This window comes from Cebidichthys violaceus, unplaced genomic scaffold, assembly GCF_023349555.1.
Source record: "Cebidichthys violaceus isolate CVI_PGR_0920_01 unplaced genomic scaffold, fCebVio1.0.p SCAF_7, whole genome shotgun sequence".
Taxonomy (NCBI): domain Eukaryota; kingdom Metazoa; phylum Chordata; class Actinopteri; order Perciformes; family Stichaeidae; genus Cebidichthys; species Cebidichthys violaceus.
Window position 1 is genome coordinate 8,145,459 of NW_027176927.1, and position 19,078 is coordinate 8,164,536.

At 39.1% G+C, this 19,078-nt stretch overlaps 1 protein-coding gene across 4 annotated transcripts; it reads left to right on the forward strand.

The window, feature by feature from the left end:
• The first annotated feature begins 8,999 nt into the window (after nucleotides 1–8,999).
• LOC137891530 (uncharacterized protein C18orf19 homolog A-like) lies at nucleotides 9,000–13,374 on the forward strand. Of its 4 annotated transcripts, none has more exons than XM_068736190.1 (5): nucleotides 9,000–9,127; nucleotides 9,859–9,893; nucleotides 11,041–11,516; nucleotides 11,690–11,801; nucleotides 12,023–13,374. In XM_068736190.1, exons 3-5 carry the CDS (start codon nucleotides 11,098–11,100, stop codon nucleotides 12,335–12,337), a joined length of 846 nt encoding a protein of 281 aa, XP_068592291.1. In that variant the 5' UTR covers nucleotides 9,000–9,127; nucleotides 9,859–9,893; nucleotides 11,041–11,097; the 3' UTR covers nucleotides 12,338–13,374. The 4 variants fall into 4 exon arrangements, with proteins under 4 accessions (XP_068592291.1, XP_068592290.1, XP_068592292.1 ...); XM_068736192.1 differs by having other exon boundaries at nucleotides 9,068–9,089; XM_068736189.1 differs by lacking the exon at nucleotides 9,859–9,893.
• The last annotated feature ends 5,704 nt before the right edge of the window (nucleotides 13,375–19,078 follow it).

The window sequence follows — 19,078 nt, forward strand, 5'->3', positions numbered from 1 at the left end:
AGACTATGACAATCAACAATATTTGTCCCCATTTACTTAAACTGCAAAGGCATTCACTTGTGAGTCTGAAGGACTCGGGCCTCTCTTCTTACCTAGAGACAGCATAGAGGTGAAATCTGATTGGATAAAAGCTCTACTTAAAACAAGCTGCACTGGAAGCAGAGCAACAGAGGAAGACAGTAGCTGTGCAATGAGAAAATAAGATAATGGGAAAAATATTTGTATAAATTATAAAAATTATTAAATTATAAAATAGCTATAACTTTGTGATTCTGTTTAGGCCAGCAGAGAAGGCCTCGAAGGCCCTGATGGCCCACCACAAGATACAAATTATTAAAAGAGGTCAAAAGCTATGACTGTTAGTCCTGAGTATGTTTCAATCCCAAAAAACCTTTGAGAGTACATTATCCAAGCAGGAGGTTTTATCAGTCCTTCCCTGATTTCTCCTTACTCACAGTTTGTAACACATTATTTCTATTATACATGTGTTTTGGCCCCTTGCCCAAGCTAAAACAACCATGAAGACATCATCCGGGTTATTTTCTAAGATTTAACAAAGCACCTCCTGAGTCACTGAAGACATTACATAACCGTTTTCACAGACTGAGCCCTCACAATGACTATTAAACTAACTCGTATGTGTAAAATGTATTCAGTTCCTCTTTCAACCAGCACGTTTAACTATATTTTGAGGCACATTTGCTAAATTTACAGGTAGAAATCCCAGTCAACTAGAATAATTTCTGCTTGCTCGCCCCACTTCCACTTCACGTTGTCTTTTTTGGCCAAGGAAGATTTTCTGAAGGTCTGAGAATGTTGAATTTAGCCTTAGAATATGGAACGAAAGTCACCTCTGTTTTCACCCCGCTCATACTTTCCGTAGGACAAACAAACACAGGACTGTCACCTAGCAGGCCGCTGCCTGTGTCGCATGTGAAACCAAGTCAACTTTGACTTATTTTACCTTACTTTTGTTCCACAACTTCAGTACTATGACTAACCAAGTACCATTGTTGCCTAAACCTAGGTAAGGTAAGTAGTTTTGTTGCATAAGTAAACCTATGTAAGAAGTTAATTTTGAAAAAACACTTTGCATGTAGCAAGCAAAATCTGACACGCCTTCTCAGACACGTCCAAAGAAATTTGAAGCATCAGGCCACTGAGCAAACGTTGGTATTTAGTAGCTAAAGAGCCAGATCTTTCCTTTCAGAGTTGGTGGAGACCAAACAGAGCTAAAAGTGAAAAGGTAATAGTTTGCTAATACGTTAGTTATTACGACTATATTAGAAATGTTAATATTGCGTTTGTAGCTTGTTGTGTTGCCCCAAGTGGTCAGAGAAATCTGTTGTTGCAGCTTTAAACAAATGTAAATGAAATAGAATGACTTGATTTTATTTACTTTATGCTGATGCAAAATGTACAATCTCCCCACTCTTTAGACTAGAAGATGCTGACAGTTGGAGAAATGTTCTATTTTCCTAAATAAGCACATCCCGTCCTTGGGAGCCTGCTGAGTATGTTTTTTTGTAATGCTATTTAGGGCCATAAATGCTGCAGCCAATATTTCGTATTTTATCATCAGATCGCTGCCGCCAGCTCTCTCATCGATCTGCTTGTTGTGATACACTATAGCTACCTAAGAACTCCCCTGGAGGGATGAACAACAACATTCTTCCAAATGATATTCTTTCATTTGCTGTTTGAATGATGGCGGTCTAACACTTGGTGACTGTGAAGGCCCTTGATATTCACATCCATTTCATACTCATCAAAACCTTCAGTGACCCGTAATGCCCTGCAATTTGGGACGTTTTCTGTGTCAAATATGTTCTCTGCCAGTACAAAGCTGTTTAGGAATGATTACCAAGGTCTTCCTGGCTTGGAATGACGAGATCAGGACAAAGGTTAAAGCTTAAAAACACTTACGAAAGCCTGACTGAACTCTCATTGCCATCTTTACCAAATTCCTGCACACCACAACACACTGTGCATTAGCAGTTGGCATCTGACCAGCAGTACAATCACATATTTCTTTTTCTTACTGCCCGCATTGCACCTCAACCAAACCTCATCCCATTGATCACCTCCACCCCACTTGCTCTTCCTGGAAACCCTCCAGTCACGGGTTAGCCTCTTCAAGCTAATTATTTTTACTGTGTGACTGGGATTAGCACAATAACACAATACTGGATGTGTTGTGTTTTCTGCTCACGATCATGTCAGAAAACAACTACTTCCATTTAAAGATGGTACGAGAAGTTAATGTACATAAAATGTGCCCGGGAACCTATACAATCTAAAACCTTTAAACTATAAAAACAATCATCCTTATGTCACAGTTGGATTGTATAAAGGCAGTATCTGGGCTACTTTGTGTTTGCCACCGATTTTCCAGTTAATTAGAAAATAAAACCGACTTTGTGTCTTTGAAGGTCTCCCTGAGGACGTACATGGCAGAACCAAGACTCTGTTCATCTTCACTTTTGTCACAATGTCTGTCTTGTTTGCTTGTATTTTACTCAGTATGCCCCTTGGTCCCTGTCTCACACGCCTGTCGCAGTCAGCTGGATCACACTACCACCTGCTCACCGGTTTCCACCTTCCTTCATCAGCCATCTGAGCCCAAACCCACTTTACTATTAGCTCATGTATCTTCAATTCAATTTAATTTATTTTGTATAGCCCAAAATCACAAATTTTCCTCAAAGAGCTTTACAATCTGTACACATACGACATCCTCTGTCCCAGAACCCTCCCATCGGTACAGAAAAACCCCTTTAAACCTCTTCAACTCATAACTGAACATGTTCTTGTTCTTGTGCATTTGGGTCCTTTCCCTGTTGCCTCACACCCCCACCAACCTGAAAAGTTCGTCTTTACAGTTGTCCCCGTTGTGTAATTGTGCAGTACTCTCTGCTCGCCAATGCATAATACAATACTTGTATTATGACATATGTGACAGTAGTCCCTGCCTTCTGCTAATGCAATTAACGCAAGGGTACATGCTGTACTAAATGCTCTATTTGTTCCATCTAACATTTCCCCGTAAGCCTCTTCAATGCTTGTTAGTATAAATTACTTTATATTTTAACCTGCATTAGTTGATTTATGCCACTTGTAAGAAGACAGTTGCTTATTACACATCAAGTAGATATGTAGCTACATGTATGAGTATTATTTCTATTTACCTGATGAATGTAAGCCTAATATAAAAAAGATATCTGGCTTTTTAGCTGTGAAATGCAACACTATGTTTATCAGCTAGTTGTTTGGCGTAGAGCTGGTGGGTTACAGTCGTTTTTTAGAGCTTTTTTTATTGAAAACAACTGCTTTCTGTGGCTGTGAGCAACACTGATGATACTATGGATTCAACACCAAGAGCAACACCTTTCAGATTACACATAGTCAGTTCATCCACTGTTAATAGATGCTTTAAATATGTCAGAGAAAGAGAGAAAGTTCATTTGTAGGTGTATTAACATGTGACATAGGAGTTCAAGTGCTGTACTGTCCCAGCACTCAATCGTGTTTTTGCAACGCGACAAACATCATAGAGGGTGTTAACATGCGCACTAGTATCCTGGATGCTGTTAGAGTCATGTAAACAGGGATATAAATAATCTGGTTGCTCATGAGCCATGTAAACATCAAATCTCAAATGCCAATGTATGCACTGATATATGGAATTCCGATTTGAAAGACTAGATTGATCTGATCTGGTTCAGCCTGTCAATAGATCAGCGTTGGTGACTCTCTAAACTGGGATGATGTGTGTCGAGTCCCAGGTGGGCTTGGAGCTCAATGAACGATTCATGGTTGTTCAATTGTGTGCACATCAATACAGAGAGAAATTGGCCAGATTTGGTTTTAACCCCTCTGTCAGCAGGCATCCGCCGAGTACCCAATGAATGTGACCGGAATCCTAATCAGCTTCGGGGATGATCTGTGTAACAGGTTTCATTTTTACCTCAGGTGGTCATTTACAAAACAAAAAAAAGCTGGGATTCATCATAAGTGTGATTGAAGAGAGGTTTTTAGACTGAAGTGTAACAGCAATCGCACTGGTAAATGTAGATAGATAGATAGATAGATAGATAGATAGATAGATAGATAGATAGATAGATAGATAGATAGATACTTTATTCATCCCGCAAGGAAAAATTTGTTTGTATTCCCTGTCATAAGTTCTTAATGACCTGACTATTCTTTTTCTGTTTAAACCATAGACTGTATATAAGAAGGATTTCTACTGTGCATTGCCAGATAATAAAAATAGTCTAATGTAACCAGACCGCCCTCTGCTGGTGGAATACTTGTACTGCATTTACTACTACATCTTGTGTGTGAATGGTATGGAAGCCCTTTTCCGCCACTGTGAGGAAAAAATAAAGATCCTGTAAGTCATTATAATGAGGTTCTATCTAAAAATTTCGACTTACTATCTCAAAATTTCGACTCACTAACTGAGGGCGGAGCGTAGCAGAGTAGAGAAGCCATGGTGGAGAGACAGTGAACCAGGTGACGTAAAGATAAGTTTTAACAACGCTCGTCACTGTAACTACAATACAACCTTTTTCCAGTAAAAGCCTATGAGATGAGGCAAACGGCTGTTCAACAACATGTAGAAAAGCGATATTTTCTGCTATTTTCACCGCAGTCTCACGGTATATTTTACTCAACCACAGTGCGCTGCTTAAGCTAGCAGCAAATTGTTGTAAAATAAGCTAAAGCTAAAGCTGTCTGTATTTAGCCTACCTGTTCAGCATAGAGTTTGTAACATAGTTTATATTAAAACATAGCAAATTCTTGTAAACTCAGCTACCGGCTGAGACGGCAGCCGCTCCTCTCTACTGGCAGTACCTGCACGCAGCTAATCGCGAAACGCGACTCAGTATTTTGATTTCAGCGATATTTGTTATTGTATTGACATTTTAGATTTGTGTCCGGTAAGAAATGACTACATTTATATAGACTGTCTAAGGTAAACATTACTGTTGCTGCTCTAGAAACTATTTGACTGTAGAAAAAGTTTGTTTAGTTATGTTTTAAATATTCTTCAGTTCTCATCCTGTACTGAATTTATTCTTTTTAAATGACTTTATTTTTTCATATAGCGATTCCTTAGTTATGAAAAACAGATGTTTACGAGAGGATTGTTCATGTTTGCAAATTTAGACGGAACTATCAGGAGCCATTACAATGGCATGTGTTTTTTTAATTGAAAGATGAAAGTTATCCTTATAAAACTACACTTACACTCTATATACTATATAATAATATTTCTGTAGTTCATACTACACCATTGATGATTGCATTAAGATAGTAAAAGCAGTTATTGTTATTGTTACAAAAATGTATTTGACCAAGACTTTACTGCAGTTACAGCAGCACTGTTTAGTGACTCGCCTTTTGTATGCTACATTTACAGTATCCAACCTGTATGTTTCAATGACTTTTAAATTCATATCAATATTAGCCATGATGCATTGCAGAACACAGTAGTGGTGTCACAGATGTAAAAAAAAAAAAACTACAAATGCCAGATGAAGAATTAAAGACTTATTTGCCATCATATGGTGATCACCTAGCAGTGTTAGGATTTTGTAAGCGGAAGGAAAACAGCCACAACACTCGAAAATCAAAGCTTTTTGAGTGCCTGAAACACAAATTGGCCAAAAGAAAACCTTGTGATGAAGGAGGCGGCAGCAAAAACCATGGGGAGCATTTACAACGAAAGAAATGCTCTGAAGACAATTAGAAAAATAGAACTAGGATGGATGCATTATGATGATGAAAAAGAGTCTTTCAAGCAAGTGAGAGTCAGACGAGGAGGTAGAACAAGAAAAGTCAACGATTCAAAGGATGCTCAGAAAAGGGATTTGATTCAGGAAGCAATTGGCCTGTTCTTTCCAGACAGGAGAAATAGTCTGGGGCCCTTAACAGATTTTGAGTCAAAGATCTCAAAGATTATCAAGACAGTTGACAATGTAATTACGGTTGGACAACTGTACACTGACACAAAACTCAATCTTCTTAGGTTTTATTTGACCACACAGAAAAAAACAATGGACAGTCCATACAGTCAGAGCGCGGGTTTGGCTCCATCTTTGGGGAGACAAGAGAGCTCTCAGAATCAGACCTCCACTTCTTCTCTCAATGTTGCTACAGCCCCACCATCTGCTACATTTGAAACAGTCAACCCTGATGTGATATTTCTTGGACAATTTTGACTTTGCACTATATTCCACACCGGGTGGGAGTAAGGATCTTTTTGAGAGTTTTTGTAGGAGACAGGAGCAACAGAATTTGGATTCAACACACTGCCTGTTTCCCCACAAACCATGCCATCCAGAGAGAGAAGAGAATATTGGTTGTTCACCAGTTGTGGGCCGTCAGGGCCAGCAAAGCCTTCTCTGCTGGCCTAAACAGAATCACAAAGTTATAGCTATTTTATAATTTAATACTTTTTCATAAATACACTACATGTATTATAATTTTTTCTCCCCATTAGTTTATTTTCTCATTGCACAGCTACTGTCTTCCTCAGTTGCTCTGCTTCCAGCCTGCAGCGCTGCTTCCAGTTAAGCTTGTTTTAAGTAGAGCTTTCATCCAATCAGATTTCACCCCTATGTCTCTATGTAAGAAGAGAGGCCCGAGGCCTGCTGGATAGCCTTTGCAGATTAAAGTAAATGGAAACGATATTGTTGATTGTTCAACCAATCAGATTTTTAGTTTGACAGGTTTGGCGTATTCTTTGACATGTCAGAGCATTCTAGGTAGCCTACAACTACGTCAGCATTAACGTGCAGCTCAGCATTAACACGCGGCATGATTGGTCAGTGGGCTAGCATCATTGTTGTGAAGCAGAAAGCTATCAGAAGTTAGTATTAGTAGTAAGAGTTCAAGTTGAAAGATATCTACGAAGTTATGACATTTTTGGCATTTTGCTTGGTGTAGATTCTTCTTCTTTTTACCTAGCTTTGTTTTTTAACACTCAATGGCTGAAGGAGGAGAAACGGATTTGGTGGCGGAGTTACTGACAACGCCTTTCTGGAGAAGGACATTTCAGGAAAAATAGACATCCAACCCCACAGCTAGCAGCCCTGACCCAGCATGGAAAAGGATTTGTACGAACGGTATTCCTGGACAGCGTCGGAAAAGCGTTGCACATTTTATGGCTGGGAATATGTTTCATTTGCAACTGAGCATCTTGGTGTTTGGAGCTGTTTGGAGCTATGCTACGCTAACCTGAGGTGGCTAACCAAAATGACACCATAGCACAACAGGACACTTACAAGCTACGGTGCTTTTGAAAACTTTTGCTGAAACCCGAGTGGATCTACAACTCAACGAACACGTTTGCAGGAGGACCACTGGCTGGAACTGAACTGCACTGATTTTATTTACATCCGTGGTATTACACTCTTTGTAAACAAAGAAAGGAGGGTATACCCTGCTACAGCACAACATGTGAGGAAACAACACATAGGCCTATAAAACGTTTTTCAATATTATGAGAAGTCATAATTATGAGATAGTATCTCATTATTATGAGATGCTAAGTTGAAATTTCGAGATAGTAAGTTGAAATTTTTAGATAGTATCTCATTATAATGACTTACAGGATCTTTATTTTTTCCTCACAGTGGCGGAAATAGGCTTCCATAGAATGGTGTTAATGCACAAACGTTTGGGGTTAAATTATCTAACCACTAATTGATGTGTAGCACAGGTGTCAAACTCAAGGCCCCGCGACATCATTTTATGTGGCCTGCAAATCCGCCAGCAAAAAAATAAATAAATAAAAGTTAGATTTAATAATTAAAATATGCCCACGGTCGAAATTATGAGATAGAAAGTCAAAATGATGAGATAGAAAGTCGAAATTATAAGATACTTAAACACAACAGTCATAGAAGCAGCTCTTTGGCTTAGGTTACCCTACATTTGACATAGAAATGGATTGTGAGTACATTGAAGATTACTTTAAATGTGGCTTTACAACAGATGAAATCTATGGGTAAATGGGTGCATTTTTGAAGCAGTGCATGCTAAAAGGTATGTGAGCAGGTGAGCTCTGACCAGATACAGACTTTTAAAATGTCAGTTTGTGAAGAAACACCATCTTAGACCGAGTTCAGGAACTAGCAGGCAATCTAACAACACAGCTAGCCAAAGAGACAAGCAAATACTTGTCTCTTTCATTAGCTGTTGATGAAAGCACAGACAACACGGATACAGCGCATTTATCAGTGTTTATAAGAGGCTGAAGGCAGACCTGACCGTCAGTGAGGAGCTCTTGGATGTAGCTGTATGAATGGGACGACGACGGGGAGGGACATTAGTGATGCAGAGAGGTGACAAAAATAGCTTTGAACAAAGTTAATGTAATAACTTGTGTTTGATGATATTTGTCTTTGATATTTTCTTTAAAGGTTTGATCTTTGATAGAGTAATGTGTGTTTCTTAACCCTAAATTAAAAGTATTTATGTTATAACATAATGTGCTTAAATATATTTTACATTCATATAACTGCATGTAGAATATTGTTACACTTGAATAAACAATAATCAAATGCAGAGACAGTTATTAAACAATATGTGAGGGAGTAGTTACATTTATACAGTCTTACAGTTACAACCGGCCCTTTGAGGGCAACCATGATGCTGATGTGGCCCAGAGTGAAAATGAGTGTTGAACACCCCTAATGTATAGTAAACATTGGAGCCAGCCTACGGGCATTTGTGTCGTTGAGTGAAACTGACAATTGCATTTAACAGTTAAAACCAAACATATTAAAAGTTGTGTGTCTAAGTAGTTAACGTTATGCATCCAAAGTTGAAGGTCGCTAAAGGCACACTGAAAAGAAACCCAAGAAGTTGACCTTGCGCTAGGCAGCTTGGGAAATGAATTTCTTGCACGTCTTAGATGAGTTTCACTGTCGGACCACAGTGAACTACATTTCCCGTGGCTCTCTGCGCAGTTAGGGTTACATGCTTCTCTCCGCGCAGTCTGGGCTGCAGCAGCGTTAAATGTGGTCCTTGAACACATAACCAGGGCACATTCGCATGGCCCTCAGCATAAAGCGGTACGGTTTTGACTTGAACCCTTCAGGTAGCATTCAACGTAAGTGTAGTCTGCTTTGTATCATTTGCATCGGAATGTTATACTTGAATAGTGACAATTTGAGTTCCTGTCTGTGAGGGTTAGCAATGGTGCTAGCTTACAGCTAACAGCTAATGTTAACGAGCTAACGTCGGGCGTCAGAAGCCAAAGTTGGCAGCAATTCCGGCCCTGGCCTTAACAAGGCCGCCTGCCAATCAGTGTCTAAAGAAGGAACGCTGTCTGTGTCAATACGATAAAAGCCGCTTTAATTCGCCTTCCTCTGCTGAGTTCCCCAGCAAACTAAGAACCAAAAGCTTCTTCCTCCTTGTCCTCCAAAAAAAAACTGTCCAATGTCAACTGAAATAGATGCACGTGGAAGTCTAGCATCAGTTTAGCTGTAGACTTCCGGTCGGAACTTTTAAAATAAGGCAAGACAAATTCCTACCGTCTTTTTATCCTACAGTCTATTTGAGTACTTTTATTGTGAAGATAACGTTAACGACTTCCGGTCGTATTGTGGCGCTGTCGCACAGCTCTAGCAATATTGTGGCTAATGTTAGCGGCTAGTAGGTTCACCAGAAGTTTTGTAACGCAACAGGAAACCTTGCCTTCTTGTTTAGTAAAGGCGTATCCTCGCTAACGTTACCGTTTTGAAACGTAATCTGAGTTAGCCTTACGTTTTTGAGACGAGCATTCTTGAATTTAACGTTATTTTATGAAACTCACCCACCCACTCGTTTGTTTGGCTTCAGGTGCTGCGTTTATGATTGTGCAGGCATAACTCAAGGTATGTTCAGGGACCTGTAATCTGTTTCATAACCTGTGTTATCAATGAATGTAAAGGAGATTACGCTATAGTTAACGCATGAAAGAAATGTAGGTCATGGTTGGTTAGCTCAGTGAATTGTAAAAAGAGTTGGCTTGGTGGTTTCCGTACTTTATCAGAGGAGCTAGTATTACTGTATTTAATCCCAAAGAACATAGGCATATGAATTACAGTACAATCATAAAAAAACACACTTTTTTCCCACTAATGCATGCTGTTCACGTGAAGTCCATAATTGTCTTCACAGCCTGTATTTTAACTTTCCCTTGTAGTGTTGACATATCGGCGCTCCGTAGGTTTTGCAATGAGGTCATACAATGTTCAGTGTGCCAGGCAGTTATCGCTGTGATGCACACAAACAGAATGGACGCATGCATTTCAAATGTATTTTAAAGGCTGATCAATATTTTTTTAATGTACATTTTCTAGCAAGAACAATCAACATAAAATTAACTGCAATGTATCCATGTTGTGCAGGAAAGATCACAGTTAGAAGTTGATCGAAGACAGTTGGTACATTTCTGTACTATGTTTGGGTGCCTCAGGGAGACTTTTTATGTCAGATTTGGTGTCCTTGACATGAAATAGGAAAAACTCTTCATGCGAGGTCCAGCGACATGTTTATGATTCAGACTCATCATTGCATAAAAATTCCCATTCGGTCTTGTCTATAGTTCTGTCAGACAGAGTGAATTCAGGAAGATCGTAGAGCTGAAAGGATTAGTCAGTTAATTGATTAGTCTATTGACAGAAGATCAATCGGCAATCATTCAAATCATGTTTTAGGCAAAAATATTAGGCTTCTCAATTCAATATTTGCTGGTTTTTTTTAGTCTTCCTTGAACCTATAAACTGTACTTTAAGGTTTTTGAGCAAAGCTCAGTGGGCCAAAGCACACAGTTCAAAGCTGTTACAGTCTAGAACCTGTAATGGACATTTAATATTATTTTCTTACATGATACAGACTCAAATGAGTAATCGATTACTCAATGCAGCAATTAGGAGATTAATTGATAATTAAAATGATTGTTAGCTGCCGCACTAAACAAGGATGTGATGTCACTGCCTAGATTTGGAGTTAATGAAATGTCTTTGTCTCATCCCACAGTCTGTGGTTAAACGTCACAGCAGCAGAGAGGTGGGGAGGAGCAGAGGGGGGGTGATAATGCAGCGCATCCTAAATCACGGGACTCTGCGGCGTTTGGCTGCAGCGCGCCCATTATTGGTGGGCGTCACCATCCCCGAACCACCAGCAACGTTTTGCTGCTGTGTCCTCCGCCTGTCACCGCCGGCGCCCGCAGGCCGGCGCTGGCTGACGACCACAGCCTCCAGCAAGGCGGCACATCAGCCAAAACACCAGGCACCGCAGGAGGAGCCACAGTCCGGCTCCACACCTCAAACACAGGAGGTCCAGAAAGACGACGCTGGGTCTGATGCAGTGGAGGTGGACCCCCTGCAGGACAAGTCCACCGGTTTGGTCCAGAGGTTTAAGAGGACCTTCAAACAGTATGGGAAGGTGATGATCCCTGTACATCTCTTGACGTCCTCAGTCTGGTTTGGAACCTTCTATTACGCTGCTATGAAGTGAGTCTTGTTGTGTTTTGAGTTCATGGCTGTCCATTATAGATCAACATTAACATTTGTTCCTGAAATAGATTTATTTTAAGTCTTTTTTTGGAAGAATGACAAACTGTATTTTATGTGCTGCATAATCTTAACTCTGGTATACTAACTCCCTCTGTTTGTCTTCCTCTCAGAGGTGTGAATGTAGTGCCCTTCCTGGAGATGATTGGTCTACCAGAGTCAGTCGTCAGCGTTTTGAAAAACTCTTCGAGTGGCTACGCTCTGACTGCCTACGCCATGTACAAGGTCATTTAATCCAGGATCCTCTGGGTTTTTATTGAAGTGAACATCAAACATTTTGATTGATTGATCGATCAGCATCAAAGCATTGTTTTAATAAAACATTCACACTGTCAAATTTCCTGACCTCTTGCCTAACTTCAGTTGTGCATGTATCCTGATGAGTGATGGATTCTGGCATTTTGCTCTGCTGACCAGCAAGTGTGTTCTTCTTTGTTTCCCTACAGATTGCAACCCCTGCTAGATACACGGCGACCTTGGGCGGCACGTCTCTCTCTGTTCAGTATCTCCGCAAGCACGGCTACATGTCCACACCACCGCCGGTCAAAGAATACATCCAGGACAAAATGGAGGAGACAAAGGAGAGATTTTCAGAGAGAATGGAGGAAACTAAAGAACTCTTCTCTGAGAAAATGGAGGAGACTAAGGACAAGTTCTCTGAGAAAATGGAGGAGACTAAGGACAAGCTCTCTGAGAAACTGCAGGAAACCAAAGACAGAGTCACAGAGGGGAAGTCATTTTTTCGGAAGAAAAACGAGTAGCGAATCCTGTTTGCTGGATGGGGCCTCTGAGTAGATGATTCTATTTCGATCTCAACGAGTAATCAGTAGGTTTGGGCCAAGTAACAGCACTTGTAAGACTTTTCTGAAAGAAGAGAAACTTTATACTACCCTGGTCCTAAAGTTTCACACATCTCAGTTGTCCACTGTTGTCTAGTTTATGTGTCAAATTCAGTCCGTAATTGTCCAAACATGATGCACTGTAAGTGTAGACTAGACAGCAGCTTAGCAGACTCCTGGCAACGCCACACTCTGGCTCAGTCATCTCAGACTGGATTTACAAAGGCTCAAGTGATCTGGGTCATTCAAAAAGAAAAAAAAAGAAGAGAAGCTGCGTTCTTATTGCTCTTTACATAAACACATGAGGAAAATAAGAGGTCTGTGCTTCAAAGAGTTAATAAATACAACAGTAACTGTATGGGAGAGAGCAGTACTAATATTTCTTGCTGTTGGGGAAAATAAAACTTGAAGCTCTTGGTTACCTGTGTGACTAGTCCATCAAAGCCTTTCTGAAAGGCTGGGTATCAATGAGTGTCTTTTCTAATGTAATGAGAAAGAAGTTAAGTTTTTATAATGTATTTTTATCCTAAAGCCTAAGCTAATATAGCTCATTATTTGCGTGTCTGTACCACTTCATATATTGACTGAAAGTTACAAAGTCAAATGATGGTTTGAAAGCTGCTCTTTGCTCTTTGAGCAGGAGTCACAGTACAACAGTTAATGGAACTAATAGTTGGAACACACATGTAAATGGGCAGCGAGTACCTATCACAGTGGGCCAGATGAAATGTCTTAGGTACTTCTGTACTAAATACACAAATCTTCTCGCCAGTAATTCAAATAGATGTCTCTGAATAAAGTGAAATGCTAATCATCAAAGTTTGTATGCTGCATTTAAAGGCCATGTGGGTACTGACACTAGCAAAATAAAGACTTGTGTTTGTGCTTAAAGTGGGACTTATAATTTTAGAGGAAGTAATGTATTGTTCCACTTCAAAATAAAACAGTTACATTCATAACCCGTGGTCAGTCTTGTTCAACTCTCAGCTGCATACACTATGAGGTTTTCCTGCTGCCTCAGCTGGTCTGATATCACCAGAAGGTCATGGTGGCTAATCTTTGGAACATTGAAGGATGCAATTAGCATTTCAACATTAACTCAGTCAGTTCACCATCTTTTTGCGCCACTGACTGAAGTGAAAATCTAGGTGTTAAGTTAACATCAGTTGTCTTTTGTCAGGGCAGTTACTGCTGTTAAGCAAAAGTCACCTACTTAATCTAGTTTATATTTCTCACCTATTGCTTGGATTTAGTTGAAATTGGCACTAATAATGCCCTGATATCTGTCCTACACATTACATTACATTACATTACAGTCATTTAGCAGTCGCTTTCATCCAACTCTCAACACCTCAACCTCAACTCTGTTGTATCACTAGAGCCTAGAGGCTGTTAAAGTCGTCTTTTATTTATTTTTTGCACTGATACTTTGTTAAAGGGTAAGTGGACTGTACTTGTGTAGCGTTTTTCTAGTCTTCCGACCACTCAAAGCGCTTTAACACATTCAACCATTAACACCCATTCATACACTGATGACAGGAGCTACCATGCAAGGTGCCACCTGCCCATCAGGACTAACATTCATACAACATTCACACACTGTAGGCAACTTGGGGTTAAGTGTCATGCTCATGGACAACATCGACATGGACTAGCGGAGCCGGGGGTCGAACCGCCGATCTTTTTTATTGAAGGACGATCCTGCTCTACTACTGAGCCACAGTCGCTCAAAAGGGGTAGTTGTCTAGAGTTCTGCGCTGCAGTAATATGGCCTTCTGTAACAGTATGGCTGCTGGAACCCTGGAAGTTGATCTGGAATTCCTTTAAGCCAGAATGAGGAATGAAAAAGTAGACCTAATGAATGAATATTATTGCCACATAGATCATAGGTATGGAGAGCAACTTTTAATTAACACAAGAATCCAGCAGCACTGACTCATCGGCAATCCAGAGTATCTGGTCTGGTACTTCCCAGAGTTGACCTGACTTAGTCAATGAAACCCTGTTAGCACTCAAATGAGTATGTGGTAGTTTCTCATGGTTCCCAGCACATATTGGCATTTTTGAGCAACAAAAATTGGCGAAGGAAGCTGTTAAAAAGAGAGACATAGAGGTAAACATAACTTGATCTCACAGTACTGGGAGCACAAATAGAGACACCTTTATGTCAGAGGAGGGAACAGGTAAAGTAGACCAGAATGATAGTGACACCCATGACAGTGCCATCAGTAACAAAAGGCACAGTGTACACTGTCATGTTATGTTAGGAGGTGTGGGGCAGAAAGAGAACTGATGGGAAATGGGGTTAATAGAAATTTAAAAAAAGCATTCGACTGTCTTGTTGTTCTCATTTCAGTTAACATCGCTTTTCTTTCTGCCATCACCTTCTGTTAGTAAAGAATAAGGAATACAATGGCTCCAACAAGGCCGCTTCTCAAGGCCCTGGTCTCTAAAGCCTCTAAGATGGCGCAGTAACGGACTAGTTCCACAAGGTGGCAGCAGTGTAACGTAATGGATGATGGCTGCCGAAAAACTCCAAAGAAGAAGAAGATGCCTCATGGGCGCCATCTTGCCCGTTATCAGCAGGGCAAGCATGCTTTCTGCATGGATATAAAGATCACTAATGACAGAAGACATTCGTTGTTGGATTTATTAGTTTTATTTATAAAACTAATACATTTAAATGTCTTTATAAAAACACACTTTGTTTCTTGCTGCATTGCAAAGCTTCTGAAGGGAACACTATCGCACCGTAAAGCTACAACTTTGATGGAGGCAGTTTAATGTGAGTTTCTATGCTGCAGCATTCCAGAGACATTGTAAAAATAGTAAATAAGAGTACTTCAATCCCAATGGAACAAAATAGGTAATTTAGTGTTTCCTACAAACAAACTTTCATACAACCTTATATTTATTACAATTATTAATGAATGACAAAATAGATGGAAGTGAAATGAAACAAAAAATAATTTACCATTTCTTATTATTTCAAACACCAAGGTTGGTCTGAATGTGTGCAACATGGTTCAACTTGAAATAAATCCAACTCAAAATTCTGATGATGAGTATTCAGGTTTGTCATTTTATTTATCAATTCTTCACTTTCCAGTGTTAATGCTAACTATATAACTATACATTCTAAAAGAGTGTATCATTGTTGTATTTTTTTAACTGTCAGTTGTGTTGCATGTTAAGACAAGTTCTTTTATTGCCACACACTTTTAGATATGCAACCTCAATGGATGACATCGAGGAAGAAGAGGAACGTTACAGACCAATTGAGAAAACATCTTCTCTGTGCCGAAGCTCTGAGGTAGGACTAGAGTCCAGACTAACTTTTGAACACTTGCTCCCTACTGCAAATTGTAGGAGCAACAGTACAACATTTAGAAGGACCAATGGATCGACATGCAAAGCAAAGCATTCATAATGTTTCCATCATACTGATGAACGCTAAGTATTAGGCAATTTTCAGAAATAACAACGTGCTCTCTGCTGCTCAGTACAAATCCTGCTAAAGGAGCATTCTCACACCAGAAAAAGATCTAAAAATATCATACAATAGTACGCCATAAGGATGTTCTATAAAAGTCAAAGTATGTGTCGAAAAAATCTTACATATGTCATAGTATAGTATGTCCAAAAAAGTCATGAAAAAGACATACTATAATGTTGAGAAAAGTCACGGTATAGTGTGTCGAAAACAGTAATTAAAAAAATAATTTGTCGAAATAACTCATAGTGCAGCATGTCAAAAAGTGCCATACTACATTATGCCTAAAAGTTATAGTATAGGATGTCAAAAAAAGTCATAGCATAATATGTCAAAAGAATTCATAAAGGTGCAGTATGCTGAGAAAAGTCTGGTTTGTCAAAAAAGTCATAGGATGTTGAAAAAGTCATAGTAAAGTATGTTGTATAAAGTCATAGTATAGTATGGCCAAAAAATCATAGAACGGCATGTTAACATAAGTCATAGTATGAAGTAAAAATCGTTAAAAGTGAAGTATGTAAAAAAAGTGATAAAAAGTATAGTATGTCCAAAAATGTCATAGTAAAGTATGTTGAAATGAGTCATTGTATAGTGTTTCAAAAAAGTAATAGATTAGTCTGTCAAAATAAGTCATAGTATAGTATGTTAAAAAATAAGTTTTTAAAAAGTCATAGGCAAAAAAATGTCAAAAAAGTTTAAAAAGTCATAGTATGTTGAAAAAAGTAATACAAAAGTCATAATGTAGTATGTTGAAAAAGTCATGTCAATGTATAGAATATCGTAAAAAAGTTGTAAATAAGTAATAGTATAGTATGTTAAAAAAGTCAGATGTTGAAAAAAGTGCAGTAATTACTATATATAGTATCTCTAGCATGCTGTAACTCACTTTAAATTGCCTCACTCAGTCATAGTTGTAGCTTTCCAATGAGGGCTCTGGTGCGCTCTTGTCCCTTTCAGGAGTTTTGTAATCCAGCATGTAACAACCATGTTTTTAGAGACTTAATAAATCAAATAAATCCAACTATGGTTGTCGTCTGTGATTAGTTATCCACATATCCGCGTTGAAAGGAGTTTGCTGTTGTCGTTAGCCATTAGCTGAAGCCTACAGAGGGCTGTGGTGGAAAAAAATCTTTTTAACCTCCCTGTGAGAAACAACCAGATGACGAACTTCTTAAAGTATTAAATCATATTTAATGAACAGACAGTTTGTAATAATTCAGCTGAATGGATAGAGCTCTTTCCCCACGGATGGTTCGGAGGTCTAACAACAATGAATAGACAAAACAGAGTATATATACACATTATCTCTCCTCTCCCTTCACCCCCCCTTGGCAGATGTCGTCCTCCTCTGTCTGCCGATGCACCCACCAAGGCCAGTGACATAAGGACAACACTACAGAAAGAAAGACATGCTAAAATACCTTTGACATGAGATCATTTAAATTAGTCTGGTTGGCCTCGTCTGCATTTCTGCAGGTTTTGAGCAATACAAGTTAACTAAGAGAACGGTATGATAAATTTCTCCAACAAGGGCAACACATTTCCTTTGCTCTTCACTTGAACCGGAAGTCGCTCTGGTCCGCCATCTTTGACAGTCATTTCAAAGGTTTCTTTTATTTTTTAACAAAAATCATCGTTATTTAGAAAATTCAAAAGACATCAGTATTGCTGGTACTCTATGTGGGGAACACAAAATATATGTTTATTAATTAATTTGGTATTTCAGTGTAGAAAATAATTTATATTGTAAAAACATAAATAGAAGTCATGTCTTCCATTAATTGTCATTAGGCTACTTTGGGGAATGTTTCGACTGGTTTCAGTGATTCTTGAGCAGCTAGTTAATGAAGTGGAGACCACTCCTTAAAGACCTCTGATTCATGGCCTGTTGTGGGGTTAAAGATTTGCCCTGGGGCGCCATCAGAGACTGGTATGGACGTTTTTGTCAATATCCAAAACAGCAGGGATGACAGTCCACCGCTCTGTGGAGCGAGGATGGAGGGCTGAGGAAGGATCTCTGAGGAGCCGCGAGCGAGGATCTTTACAGTCTATGGCGAGGAAACACGAGAGCAGCCTTCACGGAAGTCTTTTAACCGCCGTTGTATATCAGCAGCTTCAGTGCTGATGTGTTACATCTCTGAAGTTTCGTACCGGAGTGAAGACAGATCACAGAATAAACTTAAGGGTTGAATGGAGATACATTTATTGATGTATAATTGATTTTTGATTATGCATCTCCTAAAGTATAAAAGTTATAAAAACAATTTATTTTGCGTACATTTTTACATATAACTGTGAAAAAATGCATTTGACTCCACACATTTTGCTTTACTGCTCGCCCTTTATTGTTTTTGATGGCCTGAACTGTGCAAACATACCATCAAATATTATCTTAAGTAAAAGTAACTTTCTTATAAAAAGGTGTTCGTGTGAAATTTCCACTTAGGACAACTTTGTATTTAAAAGCCTGTAAGTTCTAGTTTTTTAATAAATACATATTGTGATATCGATATTGCTTTGAAGTGCAGGGAAGATATCAGGGCACTATTTGGACGTAATCCAAGTAATAGGTGAAAAATGATGTAAGATTGAGTAGCCTAGTTATCGCTGGACTCTGCAGTTCCCCTCAGCTCTGCAGAACAGAAAACACACAAAGTTAGCAACTAGCTGGTGAACAAAGTTGGCCATTTAGCAGCTAAAGGCCTGTGTATTTTTCTTGGGAGGTGGTGGAGACCAGAACGGAGACAAAAGAGAGTAAATATTGGGCTTACATTCAACAGGTGGTTTCTTCGTGTCTACTGGATGTGTTAAAGAAAGTAACTGTTAGCCTAACATGTTAGTGCTCTCAACTTTACAATGCCATAATACAGAATGTCAAATGTGTGTAATTTTTAGTTTGTTGGAGAATTCTGCCCCAAGTGGCCAAAAAAACTTGTTGCAGCTAAGTCAAAGTACTCCTACAGAAAAACCATCTCTGTAAAATGTTGGTCTTTAAATACTCAACATATCATTGAATTATTATTTCTAATGCATTCATGTAAGAGTTACCCTTACTAGTTTCAGCTGGTGATGGTGGAGCCAATTGTACTTATTTTACATATTGCTGATTAGTTGAAGTTGTAACAATGCCTTATACTTTATAAAGTAATCAAGCTTTATCGATATATAAA

What these genes read in the sequence shown, in the direction of transcription:
- LOC137891530 (XM_068736190.1), top strand. Translation starts at nt 11,098, where the DNA reads ATGCAGCGCATCCTAAATCACGGGACTCTGCGGCGTTTGGCTGCAGCG. An exon ending in TTCTATTACGCTGCTATGAA is followed by an intron (nt 11,517 to 11,689) that starts GTGAGTCTTGTT and finishes TCTTCCTCTCAG; the next exon opens with AGGTGTGAATGTAGTGCCCT. An exon ending in CTGCCTACGCCATGTACAAG is followed by an intron (nt 11,802 to 12,022) that starts GTCATTTAATCC and finishes GTTTCCCTACAG; the next exon opens with ATTGCAACCCCTGCTAGATA.